At 45.0% G+C, this 21,621-nt stretch overlaps 1 protein-coding gene across 1 annotated transcript; it reads left to right on the forward strand.

Moving 5' to 3' along the window:
- The first annotated feature begins 331 nt into the window (after positions 1 to 331).
- On the forward strand, positions 332 to 21,440 carry LOC307239602 (uncharacterized protein). The gene is made up of 6 exons (XM_080013079.1): positions 332 to 475; positions 617 to 875; positions 9,766 to 9,847; positions 10,116 to 10,663; positions 14,188 to 14,241; positions 20,166 to 21,440. The coding sequence occupies exons 2-6, from the start codon at positions 807 to 809 to the stop codon at positions 20,289 to 20,291; spliced, it is 879 nt and encodes a 292-aa protein (XP_079869205.1). The 5' UTR covers positions 332 to 475; positions 617 to 806; the 3' UTR covers positions 20,292 to 21,440.
- The last annotated feature ends 181 nt before the right edge of the window (positions 21,441 to 21,621 follow it).

The following is a 21,621-nucleotide window of genomic DNA, read 5'->3' on the forward strand; positions in this document are numbered from 1 at the left end:
CAGTGTACGGCAGAGTACGTGTGTACAGTAGCAAATAAGTCATGAATCATAACTAAAATAAATAAAATGTCCAAAAAAGTAACAAAAAAAAAAAAGAAAAGTTGCAGATAAATAAAGCACGTCAACCCCCTTCGCCCCCTGCAGAGCTCTTCGCGTCGCTTTCCCTTCGGCTTTAACGCGCACCCCTCCTCCTGGGAGCCGGACGACGTCACTCGGCGGCGCAGCCAATCGGCGAGCGAGCCGTGGGGGCACTGTGCGCGCTCCTCCCGCGGAGGAGCTGCATTCGGGCTTGTTGTTGCGCGTACGTGCGAGTGTGTGCGTGTGTGTGTGTGCGTGTGTGTGTGTGTGTGTGTGTGGGGGGGGGGTGCGTGCGTGCGTGCGTGAAGTTGCTCCGCTCCTGTCGGTGTTTTCTTCCTCGTCTACGTGAATGGTTTGCTCCATCAGTAGGCGGAGGAGCGTCGGACGGAGTTTTGGGGTTAGTTTCACGCAGTTTTAAACGATGTACTATCGCGATAGTTCGGTGTCACGACGCTCCGGTATCACGCGTTCCTTCTCGCCCGGTGGAGCGGAGTCCGCCCTCGCTGACGGTTGTCGTCTGTGTCGTTTGTGTTGTTAGTGTTGTGTGTGTTGTGAGTGTTGTTGTTGTTGTTGTTGTTGTTGTTCCAGTTGAAAGTCCCGCACGTGCCTTCTAATGTGCCGACTTGCGTTGTCACGTGACGACGCCCCGACAATTAACGGCCCAATCAACACACAGCGCCGTGGAAAGTAGAATAAAGCGCCCAAACTGCCAACCTGGAGGGGGAAACATGCTGAAGACTTTGACGAAGAAACTAAGAAGACACTCCCTCAACGAAGTGCACCCCTTTCAGCTGAAGGTGAGTCGGTTAAAAAAAACAAACGATAATAAAAATGTCATAACATTAACCTTTGTTGCCATACTATCATCCACACACAACGTGCCACTCAAAGGTGCTTTGCATAGCTGGAAGCCCATCTAAAATAAATATGATGGCATTTAACTGACTTTGATGCATGGCACATCCTCGCTTAATCCTAACGATCATAATAGTGATAATCTTACCTTCTGGTAATGTGTAGAAGTCAAACTACGGACAGAACAAAAGCCAATAGTGTTTGTGCAAGGTGTGTCGTAACGTTTGTCCTCTGACATGATATTTCGTGGGCCAGTTGACTGTGCAGTTTCTTTCCCCTTTCCTCCTTAATCCCCGAGGTCTGCAGCCTAACCTCGGTGGAGGGAATGGTGCGGGAACAGCTAATAAACAGGTTTTTTTTTTTTCTTCTGTATTTTATTATCAAATACCAAAAGGATATCCATGTATTTTAACGCAACACGCAGAAAGGAGACCACAATAGAAATAGAGGCATGGAAGCCGCAATGCTGACTAGTGTATTGATGTCGGGGATCTCCAAAGTAAGTAGTAGTAATTGATTCTCTTTGACTTGATAATAAGCACATTTCTACAGAATATAGCGGACGTGGGTCCCTTCTGTCTGAGTTTTGCTTCACAAAATAGTAGGTACAACAGCGAGTTGTTTGCCCAGCTGGACATTTGCCCTGTTCTATGAATGAGAGTTTGAAATTTCCTTTATAAAAACAAAGTTAATTCACTTATATAAATATACATGTATTGATAGTGAATATGCTGACATCCCAGGTGAGCATTAATAATGTCAGTATTTTATCTACGTGCATTATTTTACTTACTTTATGACTCCATGAATGGACTCCACTCGTTCTTGTCGTTGGCCGTATTCAGTGTGTAGCGGGCTTAAGGGCCTTTTCCCTCGACCCATGGCGGGACATGGAAGGGTTTACGATGGGGGCATGGAAGGGTTAATGATGGGGACGTGGAAGAGTTAATGGCCACCGCAAGTGGTTGGCGAGGGGGACTTAGGGGCTGTGTTGGCCCCCGTTACACGGCCGCCGCTGGTTTGGCTTAAGCTAATCAAGACTATTTACACTAGGGCTGCTGAGGGAGATCCATTTCAGAGCCAGGAAAAGGAAAACAAGCTGGTCTGACCCTGAGCCGTGGATCTCTCTCTCGCGCGCTCTCGCTCTCTCTCTCTCTATCTCTCTATCTCTCTCGTGACAGAATTGGGTGGCATGCGTACACGGTGACATGGCACGCTCCGGGATTGCCGTTGATCCAGCTTAGCCAGAGAGGGAGAGGCTCGCTGGGGCAAGTGTGTGTGACAAGGATTCCATTCAGCCTCTCTGGACACACACACACACACACACACTCTCTCTGTCTCAGCATCTGTGGACCAAGCTCTTCTTTCTGTTAATTAATGCCATCTCAGCACTTTCTTTCAAAGTTTCCGGTAAAATTTCATAAAATATTTGCTGCTCTGATTATGGTACTCCAGGTTCCCTGATTGATTAATTTGTTCAACAAAACCTTTTATTTTACACACAGGGGTTCACGTTAACATAACAATGTGCGATAATTGAAGTTCTCCAGCACTTCGGTGATGCTTGATGAGACCAAATGCCTTTCTAATCACCAATCCGATACCCATGTTAAATTAAAAAAGCTGTATTCCTCACTGTGAGGAAGAGACTGGGAATCGTTATTTTATATGTAAAGCAACCTCAGGCTTGACTTAAAGGGGACGTATTATGATGCCTTTTACACAAGTTAATACAAGTTCCCAAAACATGTCTTTGGAGTTTAACTGAAAATACCACGCAGCCTATGCATTCTAGCCTTTCTAACGTTCCTCTATAACCCTCTTGTTCCAAAATGAGCTGTTTTTTGTGGGAGGAGCCACCCTCCCGAGGCCCCAAGTTCCGTGAGCCAATGGGGTTTGAGCATGGCTTCCGGGGTTTTGTTGTATTTACTCCGTAACTTTCACTGATTTCACCTTGTCGGTCCACCAAAATCAGTTTGTGAACAAATTTGAGGTGAGAAATAAGCAATCCAGTTGCTGATTTATTACACTTATATTTGATCTACAAGGCCTCATTTAAAAGTTAGTTCCAACTTTGGTTGCCGTGCTCCAAGCTTGTGGGAGACAGACAACGCGGATGCAGGGATTTTTTGTTTACTGTAAATGTCGGAAAATAAAAAAATAAATACATCTACAATCAAAACACAATTTTTATTGGTTTTGTTTGGAGAAACGCACAGCGGATTGGATGGAGCAGATGACCATATAAAGAAATCCGTGACCAGCTGACATCAGCTTGTGCAGAGAGCAGAAAAAACCTTTGAAAACCAAGCGCTCAGAACTGTCGGAAGCCTGAGTGTTTTGTTCACAGAGATTTCCTTGTCATTAGTTTCCCTCATTATTTGACACTTTGGCCACGTCTAATATGACCATCCCACATTATATTTATTTATATATATTAAAGAAAATAAAGAAAAGCAAAATGTATCATACATATATAAATTTACTGAATTGTTATGTATGACTAAAATAATAAATCATCGTGCACCAGCAACTTGGTAAAAAATCTTCAAAATAAACAGGAATTACAATTCAAGTGTAAACCTTTTAATGCAGCACCATAGTATTGTAGAATTTTAATTCCTGACAAACAATACAAATGCATCAAATGAGAACAAATGTAAACATTTATAATTGTCACAAACTAGTGCAAAAAAACATTGATAAATTCAATCACAATTCACACAAGTAGTATAAACAAGTTACTTGGTTAAAAAAACCCATTCAAAATAAACATCAAAATTCTTATTAACGTTTAGCGCAAATAGGAATTTAAATTCCAATATAATATAATATAGCAGCTGATGTGAGACAGACTCATATCAGTAAGAGAGAGTATGAGTGACTTGTTGTTGCTCAGAATGCTCACTTAAGCAGCAATGGCGGGTACTTTCCCATGAAAACAAGCAATTCTGCTCTCTGTGCTGTTAGTCTGTTTCTCTTTTCATCCACGATGTTGGAGACTGTGCTGAACCGTGTGCCTTTCTACTCTAGTGCAGGGGGCAGAGAGGAATTTTGAGGCACTGGCAGCAAGGCCAGGAAACCAAAGTCTGTTGACTCCCCAGTACTGGAATGGGTTGTCTGAGGCAGGAATTGTTTTCTCCGTCAAATATGCCTGCACTGGACAAGAGTGCTTGAGCTGCGTGCTGCACCCGGATCCTTGCGCTCCTCCAGAATTTCGTCAAATTCTTTCGTAAAGCTGCTCTTGCATTTTGTGCTCGGTGGTTCTTCTGCTGCTACTTCCACAAGTGAGGCCTTTTCCTGGTAGCTCTGAAGCCTCTGATGCGCCAGCTGTGGTTCTCCTCAATTCTTCCTCAAGTTCCTGCGTCAGTGCATCTTTTGCACGCTTGACAGCGTCTGCGCTAGAGATGCACCGGTCGACCGGCCATCAATCGGAACCGGTCGGATCTTTGCTCCTAACATGCCATCGGCGACTGGCTGTTTTTGTTTATTTCGGCCGTCTATTTATTTATTTTTTTGCGGCAGTTTTTTCATCCATCAGTCAAGTTTATTTATGTAGCCCTTAATCACAATACAGTGTCAAAGGGCTTCACAAACCCACATTTCACAAACCCACGCTCGGGGGCACCGAACACGAACAAGTACTTAAAAAAAGTAGATTCAAGCGGAATTGAAAGCAAATGTATATGAAACTAACATTTGAAACTACGGTTTGTAAAAATTGTGACTGAATGTAAAGTAATTTAAGCGATACAGCTTTACTAAATAGCAGATGTCTACCGAGTGCAGGGCATGTCGAGACGCTCACGGATCGGTGGGGTCGCTGGGGAGCGCAGAGAGCGGCGCACGGACAAACCTTATTCACTAATAATAATAGGGCCTCTTTAATGCAGTTGTTGCCTCTAATTTCACGTGGCTACAGATATTTTTAAGTTTAAGGCCAGATTAGTCTGTTAGGGGGGAAACAAACATCTTGTTCATACATTGTTTGCTTAAAAAATGAAATAAATCGCCAATCAGAATCAGCCCATTTGCTTGTAAAAAAACGGCTATCGGAATCGGCCACAAAAAAATCATGATCGGTGCATCTATAGCCTGCGCTTGTAAGTATCTGAAACAAAAATAAGACATCGGTTCAACTATAGGCCGATCAAAAGTAATACATCGTAGAAGTAAAAAAATCACATCACGTCTTCACTCAAATGGTTGCGTTGTTTTAAATCGTAAAATGGATGAGACATTTGAGAACTGTGACAGCTGGAATAACATCAGCGGTGAAGGAGGTGGATGAGCTTACCTTCCTGGTTAGCTCTTCAAATGGTGGTAGCAAGGCCCACTGGTTGGCTGTCAGTGTCGTTGGCAGATTATGGTCAGCCACATAGGCACAAAGGGCTCGTTTGTGTTCCAGAAGACTCTCGATCATAAAATAAGTGCTATTCCACCTTGCCTTGACGTCTTGTTGCAGGCGTTTAGGTGGCATTTGCACCTCGATCTGAACATCTTGTAGGCGTGGATATGCAAGCGGGGGGAAAAAAAAAAGTAAAATGCCCCACAATCTGTCTACAACTTGCAATGGCATCATTCACACTCCGCTGTGACAGTAGCCTCTCGTTGACGACCAGCTGCATTGTTTGTGCAAGCTGTGCACTCCGAACTTGTCTGTTTTTTTTTTTTTTTTTTTTCACGTTGCACGCATTGTACCGCAAAATGACATGTTCTTTCACCGGAATATGCCACTGATCAAGCATTTCCTTTATGGCAGTCGAAATCAAGTCGCTGGCTGATGTGTGGTCTGTGGAAGTTTTTTGCTTGTAGCTCTGCACCGTGAGATGTACGACTCGTGTCCAACCAGCGGACTGTTAAACTTAAATGTGAAAATGGCCACAAGGCGGAGCTCCATATACTGCATATGTGGTGAAGCTCATCGCTGGTACATCTTTTAACTCTTTTGATAAGTGTTTGCACACTTTCTTGTAGAGTTCAGGTAGAGCGGTCTCCGAAAAATATTTCTGTGATGGCAAACTGCACCGTGGTTCCAAGTGTTCAATCAGGTGACGGAAGCCTTCGTTTTCAACGACTGTCAGGAGTTGCATATCCAGAACAACGAATTCAAGAACCTTTTTTCTGTTATTTTCGTCGCTTTTACAAGGCTTGGGCAGACTCATGATTAAATTGTCTCTCTGCGATTGGCTCTGTCCTCCTCATGAATATATCTCGCCCAGACAATCCTCTCCCCCGATACCCATTCACGCTTAAACCCCCCTGATAAAATCATATATCGTAATGGGAATTTGGCACGATTGCCCAAGCCTAGCTTTCACATTATCACTGGGAAGTTTCTTGCGCCTTTGAAATGCACCCGACGAGGTTAACTGCTTCTTAAAATCATCCGCCCTCAGGCCGGCATGTAGTATTACCTCCACAACAGGACTGTGTGCGTACCTGCCAAGCTGGTAAACATCACCCACAACTGAAGGCTTGTTGTATGACTCAGACACTGGAAATGCTTTGTGGCTTACTTAGAGTTGGTGGCTCCATTCCGTGTGTTTGTCGCCACGTCATGTCTTGTGTGACAGAGTTTACAGAACATTTTGACGGCGTGCTTAGAAATCTGCTACTTTAGCTTTAAGTAGTTGCCGCTTCCACACTCAAAGTGAACAAATCGTTAGCCTCAGCCTGTCAACACCAGCCTGTCAAACCACAGCATTTTCTTTTAGAACACGTGCTAGTGTGCGCTAACAGGGTCATACAGTAGATGTGAGCATTTTGTGCGATAAAGCCATTTGCATTTGGCTTCTAGACGGATGTGTTACATAACCATTTAAGCTAGGCTACCTCAACAACCAGCGCATCACAGTCCAGCATAATTTCATTATGAGACAACTTAGGGTTGACTGATTTCTCAATATTGATATGCCAATATATTGTGGGTGGCTATTGGTTCTCTCGTTAGATAACAACACCCAAGAAACAACCATTAGTAATGTGGATATTGTGAGGTAAGTAGAGCCTTGATAAGAAAAGCTCGAACAAGCTATGGAGCTCAGAAAACTGTATTTGTTTAAAGGGGAGCTATTATGAAAAACTCACTTTTTCAGTGCTTGTGCACATACACTTGGGTTGCTGATGAGTCTACGAACACACAAACTGTGAAATAAGGCAAGTCAGTCAGTTTATTGAGCTGTCTGTTTCACAAAATGTGATCCAACAAGCCGCTCAGATATGCCATCCCTTCACTCATCCCATGGTGCCTCAGTAGAATTACAACCGCCCCCCCATCTGAGTAGCTCCACCCACGGCTGGAGAATAACAAGCTTGGAGAACAGTTATCATAGTCCGCTCTTAATTTGGCCCTTTAGAGCTAATGTGAGTGAAGATTCAGCAACTGGATTGCTTGTTCCACACCTTAAATTAGTTTAGAAACAGATTTTAGTGGACTGACAAGGTGAAATCAGTGAAAGTTTACAGACTAAATACAACAGAACCCACAGTAAAGCTCAATCCACATTGGCTCACAGAACTCGGGGCCTCAGGAGGGTGGCACCACCCACTGAAGCAGACGTCCTGGAACAGGACGGTTATAGAGGCACGTTAGAATGAATAGAATGCATAATCTGAGTGGTATTATCAGCAAAAAATAGAGAGCTATATTAAATTTTTGAAAAGGAGCATAATAGCTCGTCTTTAATGTATGGCTCTGTGGAATACTCCATTCTGATTGGTCCACAGCAGAAACCAGCGGTCGGTTATTTCTGAATAAAAACCGCTGTCTGTTCATAATGACTGTTATGCACAACCACATGATTCACCTGCCTCGTTTTTGCTGCCTACACGCTAATGCTAACACTAGCTAGTGTACACCGATTACATCACTTGCCCACCGTCGTTCAACTTATTTATTCATGTATTTATTATATAGACATGAAACCCATCTTGTTCATTTTTGCATATCAGCGCTGACGTTCATCAAATAAAAAAAAATAGTAAAATACTAAGCGTGTTATCAATACTTAGTCGGACTCTACAAAACCGATAGTGAAAGTGGCTGCATCATGCGCGTAGCTTCTCGACTTTTCGCTCCCCCCTCCCTCGTTATAAAATGTCCGGTGTTACCGGTAACACCGGTGTTGTCATAGGTTTATTAACCGGTGGGGAAAATTCCTCACCGTGGCATCCCTACGCTACATAGAACCTACGGTGGAAGACTTGAATAGATGAATGCGGATTTGTCCAGTTTCACATTAATAACTGAAGTCTTTTTCTTTGTAGGGCGAATAGTTCACTACATTGTTGCAGTGTTAGCTGCGTTGTTGTGGACTACTTTTCTTAGCTGTTAAACTAGGCTAGTTGATTTAATCTTTTCAAATCAATTTTGTGTCTCAATATATTATTTAAGTGAGTAGTCTTGTAATTAGCAGGATAATGTGCAGCTAGACAGTCATTTTCGCAAGATAACTCCCTTATGAGTGGCAGTAGTCAGTGTCCTGATCCCACCGTTGAGGGTTAGTTTGCAATAATGACTGGCTGGCTGCATGCTTTCTTTTTCATATCACATGTTTATTACCTTTCTTGACACCAACAGTCCTCTAGTTCATTTTGAAAGCAAAATAAATGCACGGCCAGCCGATACGCAGGGTGCAGGATTATATTGATGATGAACCAATATAAAATGATGTGATCATGTTCCCCATTCATCTATGAACTTTGGCCTTGAATCACGAACACTAACTTCCAATTTAAAGGATTTAAATCTATTTTTTGGTCACTATGAGACTGTTTTGTGTGGTTTGAGTTCCTTCCTTGAGGACGGGCTCAAACCATGTAAAGTAGGTTGCTGTTTGAAAGTTGCCGTTCAAGCAAAATATGAAGACACTTGTAAGACGATGGGGGTTTGGGGATGTTTACATAAGCGATATTATAAAAAGCGGACCGACAGCTGCGTAAATTGTTTTTTTTTTAAGGTTGTTAAAAAAAAACCAGCTCGGCAGCGATAACGTGTGGCGGAACATGCAGGAATTCCATTCCTTTGTGTGGAGCGGAGTGAATGCAGTCCAACCTTGAGGCCCCGGCTCCTTTCTGGCCTTTCTCTCTTTCTTTTTATTTATTTTTTAAGTGCCTCAGAAGGGAAGAAGACGCGTGTAAGTGTGTGTTGGAGAGTGGAAGGGAGCGCACACACACACACACGCGCACACACACACACACGCACGCACGCACACACCCACACCCACACCCGCCCCCAGACGGCAGCTGCTCATCCGGGCCTCAGTGCGGTAATTACTGAGTGTGAGGCGCATTACTTAACTCTTAGCGTCGCAATCTGCTGTTTCTGGGGTTTCGGCATTGTTGCCGCCTCTGTAGGGACAAGGAATTGATTTTTTTTCCCCCCCATCTTTAAAGAGACAGTCGAGTATAGGTTTAGGGGGGAAATGGGAAAGAAAATAACCTACGTAGTGAGGACCAGCTCTAAAGAGTTGCGTTAATGCGACGCCCATATTACATATGGGCGTCGCATGGTTAGGTAATGATCATCAGAATGCAAAAGGAAAAGGCCTTCAGGCTAATTGGTTCACCCTTTTGTTTATTTAAGGCCTAACGACGTCGGGTCCCACTCGGGTGGGATTTTGAATATGTGAACTGTATGTCAATATCCAGGCTAGAGATGTTGGGAAGAGACCATGAGCGGCTTGTTGCCTTAATTGGCTTAACGCTCAATTGTAAATGATTAAAATACCAGAAGTCTTCTTTTCCCTTTTGCTTTGCATTTTGACAATAAAGGGTTTCCTGGTTGCTTTAATATGTGACCGAAAAATACTGAACCAATGACTTTTCCAGATTTCCTACCATGGCAGTGAGGAGGGATACGAGAGCGATGACTCTGAGGGAGAGAACCAGGAACTTGCACAGATAGACAGAGGTATGTCATCCCCAGTCACTTAACAGAATCTTTTCTTAACTTTATCTTAGCTTAACTTTATCTTGTCTTTATTTTATCTTCCCTTTATCTTAACTTAACTTTGTGTTGAAAATCCTTATACTTAGGCCCAATAAATAGATTCTGACTCTGAAAAGTGCTATGGGCCCATCCCTATTTATTATGACTTATTATGTCAAACCAACAATCTCCCCTCACATCTCCTTTGACCTTTCCCTTCAGCTTGTGGATTTTTCTCCTACCTCCCCAGAGCGGCGTCGTAACTGCGCCCTCACCCCGCTGGCCACCAGCCAGCAGCACAACCAGGGCCCGCTGTCCCCAGCCCGCCTGCGCCGGCTGCGCTTCCTGCTGGACCCCGCCCTGGACCGCCACTCGTCCGAGGAGGAGCTGGAGCGCATCAGCCGCGGCGACGGCCGGAAGTGGGCGCAGGCGCTGCACCATCGCCACGGCGACCCGCACCACAGCAGTGCCTCCAGCGACGAGGAGGTGCGAGACCTGTGTGGCGGGCTGGCCCGTGGCTCGCCCAGACCACCACCACCGCCGGCGGGGGTGGAGCCCGGGTCCCGCCTGGTGGCCTCTCCTAGCCCCGTCCTCTTCAGCGCCAGCCCCCCGCGCAGTCTCAAGCCGCCGATGCCACCACCGTCCGCCATGCGCTTCCAGCTCCAGGTGGTGCAGCCGGTGGCGCGGCCCATAATTCTCAGCCACTTTGACCAGTCGGCGGCACCGTACCGGAGGTACCGGCACAGCTACAGTGGCGAGCCAGGGAGGCCGAGCCTGGACCTGGAGAAAATGCAACAGGTTAGCGAGTGCTAGTGATAGCGACCTCTGTTAGCCTGGATATGTTATATCTCCTTTTATTTATCTATGATTTAAAGTATTTCTTTAAATACCATAAAGACAAGAAGAAAGGCCTGGGGGCAATATTGACAGAATCTAATTTCACAATATTTTACTCTATATCAATATTTTGGCTGAAATAATCTCTTGCACTTGAACTTTCATTAAATATTTACACCCAATAAATAAGGTCATTTACTTTACTGTAACGCTACTTAAAGCAACATTTAACTATATTGCGATTTTCCGATAATCACAAAACAATATCTGTTCTCGTATCACGATGTCGATACTATATCGATGTATTGTGCAGCCCTGACTTTTGGGACAATTGAGACATTTCGAACATCAAAAAAACGGCATTACTTTAACGCAGCCCTGAAAACAGCATTTAACCATATTGCGATATCACCATAGCCAGAATCCCAGACGATATATAGTCTCATATCACGATATTGATATTATGGGGATACATCGCCCAGTCCTAACCCTAAAATCTATTCTTCAAATCATTCTTTTAACCCCTTTTTAAGCATGACTTGAAGTACATATTCAGTAAGAAAACAATCCCAAAACCCTTCATCCTGCCAAAATAATAAAGACAGTAAATAGATTAAAAAATAAAAATACAATCATAAAGTGGGGGAGGAGCCTTCATTCCTCAGAGCTCAGGACCTGATCCAAGAGGCGCGATGTCCCCCGAAGTCTTCCAAGCCCACCAGACTCTCCTCTGAGTGACACACACACACACACACACACACACACACACACACACACACACACACACACACACACACACACACACACACACACCCTACCCGATCCATAGCCGGACGCTTGCCACCATGGTGGTCTGGCTGGAGAGAGATGAAGGGAGAGAGAGGGGAGGCACGGATGGCAGATGTCCGCCCTGGTTTTTCTCACAAAAGCTGCTGAGCGCTAGGGAAACGACAGAGTGGGGTGTGTGTAGGCAGAAGGAGAGGATTAAATAAACTACAAAAAAAAACAAAAAAAACAGCGGCCGGCTTAATGAGTCGCCCGGTCTGCTGATCATTAAAATCCAATAGACTTGTTGGCCCACACCGGGGGGAAGAATAGATGGGATGGAAAAAAAAAGGGGGGGAAACCGGTGCCTGTGTGCTGCTGGTGGTGGTGGTGGTGGAGATGGGCTGTGGATGGACCATATGTCCCCAAATTGGTTTTTAGAGGGAAAAGACAGCGGGCAGCAGGGAGATGGACCGAATGGGGAAGAAAAGGAGAAAACCCTAACGATTAGAGTCGATCGAGTCTGTTCGTTTCCGGGAGTCGGGTCTTTTTGTGTCGAGGTTGTCTGTGTGTCTGCCTTCTGTCTGTCGGTCTCTTACCATCCCTCTCTCTTTCTATATATCGCTCTTACGCTCTCCCCCTTTCTCTCCCTCTCCCTCTCTATCTATCTCACTCTCTTTATCTATCTTACTCTCCCTCTCTCTAGTGCAGTGTCAGTGGGTGAGTGTCTCATTGTGACAGTGCATGCACGTCCAGTCAAGTGGAATACAAGGAGGGTGGATACAATAGGGGGCCTATGGAGGTTCTGGCAGACTCTGCTCCCCTCTGCCATTAACCCTTTAGCCGGGCAGCCTCCTTTAGCTCTACCAGACCCCGCCTCGGCTTATGCCACAACATCTGCCCCCCGAAAACCCTCCACGTTTGTCCCGTGTTACGGTGCTTTTCACGCACTTTACAAACCAAACGCCCGAGGATTTTCTTCTTAACATAGCGGTTGGAGGAGAAAAAACTACTTCTATCCCTTTTGACTTTTGCATGTCATGAGTCCTGCAACAGGTGTTGCAACCTGGTGCTTTCCCCTTGACTTCACCGGATCTCACAGGAGATAGAAAGGGAAGAAGGAAATCTTCTCCCTCTTCAGAGAAGAAGATTTTCGTTGCATTGACTGTATTTCTGTATGCTGTGTAGGTGGAAATCTATCAGTGGGTTCAACCGGGAAACCTATAAACAGAACCGTCCTCACCCTTTCTCTCTTATTCGGCAAAAGAATGAAACAACACTTTGCTATAGAACTCTTAGTTTATTCTGCCAGAAAACATGGTGTCATCTGCCTACGACACCATCCTCAGGGCATAAGCACCTTCCACCTTGTGTGCTCCCAACCACCAGGTGATTATTTATCTGATAATATACTTAAGGGGCGGGGTTAAAGGGTCAGCAGGTTGCCTTTCTTTCAACCTCGGCTAAGCCATCGTGCATGCTAATCCTCTCCCAGTTGCTCAGATGTGGCACGGCCATTGTTCGCCGGGCCCCGACCGATTTTGGCGGCGGGACAAACAACAGTTTGTGTGGCAGATGTCTGTTTAAAAAAAAAAGCAAGAAAAATAGGCCTGACCTTTGCGAAAATGTGTTTGTACAAAAAGCTCCCCTGTCGTTCTCGGTTTGAAATACGATCATAATCATTTTTTAATTGTCCAGTACATCTGCCGACCTGTACAATGGTTTATTCAATGAGGCCCGCCAAACTTTTGCCCCCCAAAAACAGACTGTACTATCATTGTTATAGAAGAAATGGGGGATGGTGGTGGGGACCGGACCCGCCCGACTCCCCCAGCAGCAGGAGTCTTGTTTCCATTCTTCGCCTTGGCTCCCTCCCCTTGCCCCCTTTTTAGAAGCGACTTCCCCATTCCCAAGACAATTTGCAGATTGTGATTGTGAGATCCCGCCCCCACCCAGTGTGGAAGGTGGAGGCTGGTTGCATAAGACCAACCCCCTGCCGCGCCCCCCCATCGGACACTAGGGGGATACGTCCGGTTCGCAGCCTTGATCGGCCACCGACGATTCGGTTCGTTCGGCTCGTTTCATAATCAAATACACTCTCTGAAAAGAGATAAATGAATACTGTGAAAAAAAAAATCGTGCTTTGATTCGGACTTTAGGGTTTAAATAACTCATGCGACAACACAACTATTTCTCCCAGATCCCAGGGGACAATTCCCAGACTATTATTCAAGATTCAAACCGCTATGATGAACATTTTGCACTGTCAACAATAGATATAATCTAAAATAATAGACAAAAAATAATAATCTATAAAAAATAATCTCATTACAGTAACCATGATCAGTACACTAAAAGTAAACAAGCTAAACTGTGCCATGATGGTTAAACGAAGTGCTTAGAATGAAAAACAATAGAAGCATGAATTAAATATTCTAATGGAACGTTATTATAAATATTATTTATTTTTTTGTGTAATGTCAGAAAAAGATGGTGGTGACATGGTCGGAGATGACAATACAATGGCATAAGAGTTCAAGTGTCATTTTACCTTATTTGGTAAAAAAATTGAGTTTCACATCAACATAAATCCCAAACTAATTTTACTATTGTCTCCAAATAATGCCAAATCATTCGGGTAGAAAGGTTTTTTTTTTTTTTCCTGTAATGACTGGGGGGAAAAGGTATCCGTGACAGTGTTTCCTGTTTGTCGTCCGCAGAAAATGCTGCTGAAAAAGAACTGCGGAGGGAAGACCCGGGCGATCAAGATCCGGGTGAGTCCATTGTCAGCCACCTTTCCAGAAGTTAACAAACAAAATATTGTTGAGATGCATAACTTTAGAAAGGATGGATCTCCTCCACACGCCGTCCAGATAAAGGTGTCCGCTGCGGCCGGTGATGAGGTTGCGAACGGCCTCGTCTTGTCCGGGCGCAAACGCCTTGATGTGCCTCCAAGTGCATGCTGGGATGGCATCTGGCTGCAGTGTTGGTCCCCGTAGCCCCCACCCCACGAAGCGACAAAGTATTATGCTGTGTGTGTGTGTGCGTGCGTGTGTTTTAGTATTTTGACTATTTTTATTATTTTTACTTCTCTCTAAGCGTATTGGTTTGGTTCAGTGGTATTTTTATGTATATTTATTTTCTGCATATATCATACATTATTTACTATTACTGTATATATTATATACTAATATGTATAATTTATTATGCATATATTTACTATTAAATATGATAAAATATGGTCAGGGGGTACATGCATGAAAAATCCCATTTCACTGCTATTTTACATGTAGAAGTGTTGGTGTGCATGTGACAAATGACTCTGAACTACTACTTAACTACTAAGTGCTGTATATTTTTCGACAACTTGTTTTTCGGTGACGTTTGCGGTCGTGGTTACATTCGCGGCATGGGGGGAAGCGTCTTGGGGATAACTGTCGGTCGGAAAAGAGGCCGGAAAGCAAGAACCTCCTGGCAGAGCGCGGGGCGCTCCAGAAGGATGCGCAGTGTGGTGAGAAAAGTGACGCTCTCGTCACGTTGCGTGGGACGGTGTCGATCCAAGCCTGTGACGCACTCGTTTATCCACGCACACGCGCTATTATGTACGTCCAGGGTACTCCACTCCTCCTCCATAGATGATGAAGAAGAAGAATCTGTTTATTCATCTCACAGGTGCGAATGCACTTAGCACACGCACAAATGCGGGGAGTGGTGACGACCACACACACACACACACACACACACACACACACACACACACAGGGAGTGGTGGTGGAGAAAATCAGCCTCTGCGTTTCTCCCATCCCAGCTGTCCTTCCTCCAACGGGCAGCCCTCACTTCTTTTGTGTCAGGAGACCCATGTGAGCACGGGGAGAACATGCAAACTCCACACAGAAAGGCCCCTAACGGGAGATTACCCCCCTGAGCACGGTGCCAACCGCGCCTCAGGCGGGAATCTAACCCAAACCTTCTTGCTGTGATGCAGCAAGGCAAGTACTACGCCACTGTGTCACATAGAACCATAACCTCATAATACACTGTAATAACTTTTATTAAATGAAATTACATAGTAATAAATGTCATTTATGATATGATACCGTATCACACCTATAATTTACCCTGTGCATAGAATCACACTTTTAAGACTTTTTTTTCGGACTGTCAAGCTAATGCGCCAACCCAATATGAAAATCTTTTTATTTAGCTGAACAAACAGATTCTGATTCTGATGTCTTGGAGGGAACCATGCCCGCCCTATCCATGTCTGAGAAAGACAAAACTTGTTCGTTTTTTTTTTTTTTTTTTTTTTTTTACAAAACGAGACAAATCCCTCAATGTGTGGCAGCGGAAGAGAAACTCCAACAAAGAGATGAAGAAGAGGAAGCAGAGTGTTGCACGCCTTCCACTTGTGGTTTATTAGCAGGGATGAAGTCATCCTCCATTTATAGCCGTCCGGCTGCTGGGCGCCTTCGCTCCGCCGACACTCAGATTTCTCAGGAGCTGCCGATAGCGCCAGTGGAATACATTGATATCGTGATACGAGATGTGATTCAAACCGCCTGGGCTTTGGATAATAGGAACATCGTGATATGTCGTCGTTACGGCTGCATCACAGAAAATACTGCCATGTTCTGAACTTTGTAGACCGTTCTAGATGTTCAGCCAATGCACTTTGCTGATCGCTGTTTCTCAGGTATCTTGTGAAAGCACCGATAGTCGTTAGGGCTGAACGAGTTCAGAAGATAATGGAATTGCGAATATTTTAGACCAATATTGCGATTGTGATTTAGTATGCAAATTCCTAACAATAAGTTCCTTATCGTCTGTATTATTCACTAAACACAAGCAATAAATCGTTCTATGGTATGACCAACACAACATAGGATACAGTCAACACAAACTGCTCTTTCCTGTAGGCGGCGCTTACGTGTTGTGATGAAATGATATGAGTTGACGCATGAATTGATATGAATAACATATCTTTATTTGACTATTGAAGTACAATAGTAGTACAGTACAATATTGACTGTGATTTAACTTCAAGCCTTGTAATTTTTAGAATCTGAAAATAAACATTGGAAAAATATGCAGTGTTTCAGCAGAAATTAATTTTTTTTTTTTTTTATAAAAATGTTGCGCTGCTCTGTGTGTTCAGGGACAGATTTATGCTCATTAAAGTAAAAAAACAAAAAAAGTCAAAAAACAAACGGACAAATTATTCTGAAAGAGGCTCCGTCTGGACTCTCCAGGTGTCCGGGGCTCTGCCAGCAGCACGCGCCGGGTCTCACCGGGGGCAGCGCGGAGGGTTAAAACAATCGAGGGGCACAGAGAAAAAGTCCCCATTACGCACTTCGTAATGGGGACACTTCGTTTCGTTCCATTAGGAGACGTCAAATAAAAACACACTGTTCTGGAGCGCGCATCGCCGGTACCGTCGGAGAGGGAAACAGGTGTGCAAAATGCGCCTCCTCCCCGGGATGGCCCGTTCGATTAGTAGTTCAGCCCTAATAGTCATGCCCTAAAATATTGGCAAATTATCGATATTGAGGTAGTTCAATTCTAGCCGAGACGCGTCTTGGCTCAGTAGGTTTGAGGAAATGGAGGAGTTTTGGAGCGACAGTACCTTCCCTTTCAGCAGCCCTGCCCCGCTGGCCCTTTTTTTTTTTTTTTAAACAATTCAAACCTTATTTTCCTGGCTGGGGTCCAGGGGAGACACCAGATCCGAGGCCGGGTTGAAAATGGGAGGCCTTTTCTAGAGGACCTTAAAATGAGGAGGGCTGAGGAGAGTGGTGATGATTTTAGGTGTAGGTATGAGAGAGGGAGCGCGAGAACACCGAAAAACCGTAGGTGCTGCTTAAAGTCCAAAGTAATAAGAACCTCTACGTGAAAGGAAAGTTTTGATTGTCCCAGTTTTAATGCCATGGAAGCCTAAAGAGGACCTATTATGGTCCTTTTCACCAAGTTAATATATGGTCTCTGAGGTCCCCAAAACATGTTTTTAAAGTTTTTTTTTTTTGAAAATACCAGTCAGATTATGCATTCGAGCCATAATAACATGCGTCCAATCCACCCTGAAATCCATGTCTGAAAAGGGGCTGTTGAAGTGCTCTTAACTGTCTAACCTCCTGAGGCCCCTAGTTCTGTGAGCCAATGGGATTTGAGCAGAAGTTCCGGCTTCTGTGAGCCAGTGGGGTTTGCGCTTTACTCCGGATTCTGTTGAATTTCGTCTGTAAACTTTCACTGATTTCAACTTGGTCCCTTAAAATCTGTTTGTGAACAAATTTGAGGCGAGAAATAAGCAAACCAGTTGCTGAATCTTCACTCATATTAGAGCTACAAGAACAAATTTAAAAGTTTGTTCCGACTTTCACTGTGGTGTCTAGAGCAGCGCGGCAGGCAGCGGAGCTTGGGGCTTTGTTTCATTCAATTACAGAAACATCGTAAATACAGCTACGGTTTTGTATGGAGCAACGTGGAGCGGCTCGCATGCTGCATGAAGTACAGTCAACCTACCACACACACACACACACACACACACACACACACACACACACACACACACACACACACACACACACACACACACCGTGGTGACTGGAGCATGGCAGGACACTCCTTTAGGACTGCCACCCAATTACTTTTTCATGACTTTTTAAACAAACACGTTAGTGAGTGTACAAAGATGTTTCCTTCCAAAACCCTTTGACTTGTACGAGGAGGGTGCATGTGTAGCAGGAAACACAGCAAGTGAAGTCCTAATCAAACACAGACAACCTGTTAGCGCCAAGAAAACTCCACCAGTAAAGCCACATGATGGAATACGCTTGAATATGACCTGCAGCACTTAGTCATAACTTTGCTGTGGAACTGTATCTGATTAAACTTACCATTATTTCGTAATGTCATTTCTTCACGCCAACACATATACTCAGTTATTCTCTAACCCTGGTGGGTTTTTTTTTTTTTTATATACAATCGTTACTCCTCCCCCCTCTGGCACCGAGATGCACTTTTCACTTTTTTTTGTCCCCGTCATTAAGTGAACTCCAGTCACCTCCAGTCACCTCCTTGGCATAAGTTCATAGAAGTCAAGCTGCTTGTTTTGTCCGTGTTTGCGGCGACGACCGGATGTTCGAAGCTCATTGTACTCCCGCTCCGTGTTCTCTGAAACGTTCCCTTTGGGCGCATGGCGAGGCTTTGTGCATGACTGTTTGATCCACAAAGATCCAAAGGACTTAACCTTAGTTTGACCCGTCCGTGCTTTAAGCATTTCATCATAGTGAAGAAGAGAAGCCGCGAGACTTCCACGGGGAGAGCGGACACAGTCAGGCCATAGATGCAGCGAGGGGCTTCTCCTCAAGGCATGACCCCCTGTTGCAGGGTTAACTTACAGCCTCCATATGGGGAACATCTTAACACAGCCAACTTTGGAAGTGGAACCAAATTTCTCCCTGCGCGGCCGTTTCCTTCCCCCTTCTCTGCAGCGGCTCGAATGATTAATCGCTGAAAAATGTTCCGTTTACCTGCGCGTGACTATCTGGGCAGGGTGGAACACCGATAAGTGGTATTGAGAGTGGTTGCCAAGCTTCAGCGACCCAGTTGTCAGTGTCGAATCCCCAAAGATTTGGACCGAAATCATAGCAACACCCCGGCAACCTCATGTGCGGAGGCAACAAGTGTCTGTTTTACCAGGGATGATGTCACCAGGTAGTTTTCCAATTTCCCCTTCCCAACTTGGTGGAACACCAGTCTGTGCACTGACTGTGACGCAGTTTGTACATAGATAACCAAGCGGAGGTTGGCCCTCCGTCACTTGGCAGTGACTGTATGACTGTAGAAGCAACCACATCCAACAGCCCTTACACACCACAAACCTCCATTTCTCATACGTACACACACAGTTTGCCCTCAAACCCGTGGTCAGTTCCTGATTAGTTATAGACCATTTATCTTGTGGTCCTGGTCTCTCCTCAGCCCACCTCCCCCGCCCCCTCTAGACCCCCACCAACAGGGGCCTGGAGAAAGTACTGCCTCATCGCCAAATCACACAAAGCCATTTCCTGTCGTTTCCTGTGGGGAGGAAAATGACCGGGAGCTAATTTTAGCAGCAAAGAGCGAGGTTCTTCTGCAACGAGAGACAGAGAGAGAGAGACTGGACCACCGAGTGGAAAAGTGTTCAAGCTGCACCGTGAATGAGAAAGCTAGCGGGAAAACGTTGGGAGTGAGATCTTTCGGCCCCGCTGTTGTTTATCATTTTCAAACTTGTACGTAGTGTCCAAAATGTGTAGTCCGTCAAAGGGAAGAAAACCTACATCTGTGGATGATGCAAAGGTTTCTGGGCCGTTTGCTCTGGTCAGTTATGCTGTAGTCCAGGTTGGATTGACTATAAAACCACTGTGTCGGTGCTAAAAGCAGTCGAGAGATTCTTCTTTGTTTGGTTATATATATGTATGGCTAGAAAAGTCTAGTGGTTCTTCTTGGTTGGTCATACAAACATGGCAAGAGGAGTCAAGTGGTTCTTGGTTTACAGACCGGTGCTGCCACTGAACAATTCTGCCACCATGCAGATACACCTGTGAGGCCCTGCTATTTCTGTCTGTTAAAGTCTCTCAAAAGTAGGATTAACCCAAACAAACGACTGCTGTCCATTGTCCTGAACTCAAGCTGACCTCTCTCTCTCTCTCTCTCTCATCCTCAGAGTCTGACCGGCGCTCGCCCGCTGCCCAGGTACGCCTATGACCCCTCCATCTTCGCTTTCCGCTCGCTGAGCACGGCGCCCCCCTGCAGCCCCTTGACGCCGTCCGAGGACCCCCCCTGCATGTGAGGGACTGTGGCTTTCTGGTTCCTCTTCCCCCTCGTTCCCCCGCTCCCCTTCTTTCCCTTATTCCGAGATGGGGACGAGAGCAGCCGCAAAACAAAGACAAACCTTGACACTTTTTTTTTTGACGGTCAAAACGATATTGCACACTCAGGTAATCCCACCTCCCCCCCCGACACTGTTATGCTGCCGTCTCGGTCCGAGAATCAACAGGGTACCATTTTTGAGGATAATTTTTTCTTTTTAAAAGGGTACTTCAGGTATAGTACGGTCGGAACACACCCCTGTCAAGAGGACTAAGAACGGCTGAGAACCGCAGACTAGAGATGGCGCCGAGGGACACGTTGGCGGCTATTTTCATTCGCAGAAACGGTTTCCGCGTTTGGATTATTTTAAGGGAAACGCATGTGAGACAATCAGAAATGGCTCCCGAGATTTATTCCATGGATGTGATTTGGGCCTCGTGAGGTTCTTGGTCACTCTGAATGCTTGGTATCAGCCTGCAAGGAGCTTCTTTATATTCAGTGTATTACTTGGAATACGCAGGGTCGCAGATGAGCTATATCGCAAAAAAATAATAATTATAACTGTAGTTAAATAGTTAACATTTGACCTGTTGATGATGATGTACCCTCATTAATGGATCGTGAGTTTTTAGACTGGATATAAAAATCTAATACTTGGTCTCTTCTCTTCCCGCATGAATTCCACTGTTTCTTTGCGGAAGGAGAATGAGGAAGAATCAGAATTAGTTTGCTGCGCAAAACATTAAGTCGAATCTGCTCTTTCGTAGCGTGCCACGTTCAACCTCATCTTCCCTCCCTAGGTAGATGCGACAACCGTAGGTTATTCTATTTTTCTCAATGCCTTGAAAACGACATTCCTGCCATGTTGGATTGTAATCATTTTGGGACTTGAAAGTCGGGTGGGGTCACGGGAGTAGGGTACGAGAGAGAGAGAGAGAGAGAGAGAGAACAATTTAGCCGGCGTCACACAATAAAAGTGCATATGAATGTATCCCCTTGTTGGCTGTGCTGATCAAACACAATGTCACCACTGCACTGTAACCCAGAGTCGCCGGAGTGAATGTAACATTGTGACACGTCTCCGTCCTGTTACATAAAAAAAAAAAAAAAATGAACCAATAAAAGTCCTGTGGCCTCTTGTTTAGGACGCAAGGTGTTTTGTTATTTCATTGACGACACACTAGGTTTGCTTATTGGGAGTGTTCTGGACCTCAAAGCTGCTGTTGAAAGGGGAATGGTGCAGAAACTTTACCTCTAACCAGAGCAAGGAAGGAGTTACGCACTTGTTCCCCTTCGCTGCAGCTTCTCCC

The sequence above is a fragment of the Zeus faber genome, assembly GCF_960531495.2.
Source record: "Zeus faber genome assembly, chromosome: 13".
Classification (NCBI taxonomy): Eukaryota; Metazoa; Chordata; class Actinopteri; order Zeiformes; family Zeidae; genus Zeus; species Zeus faber.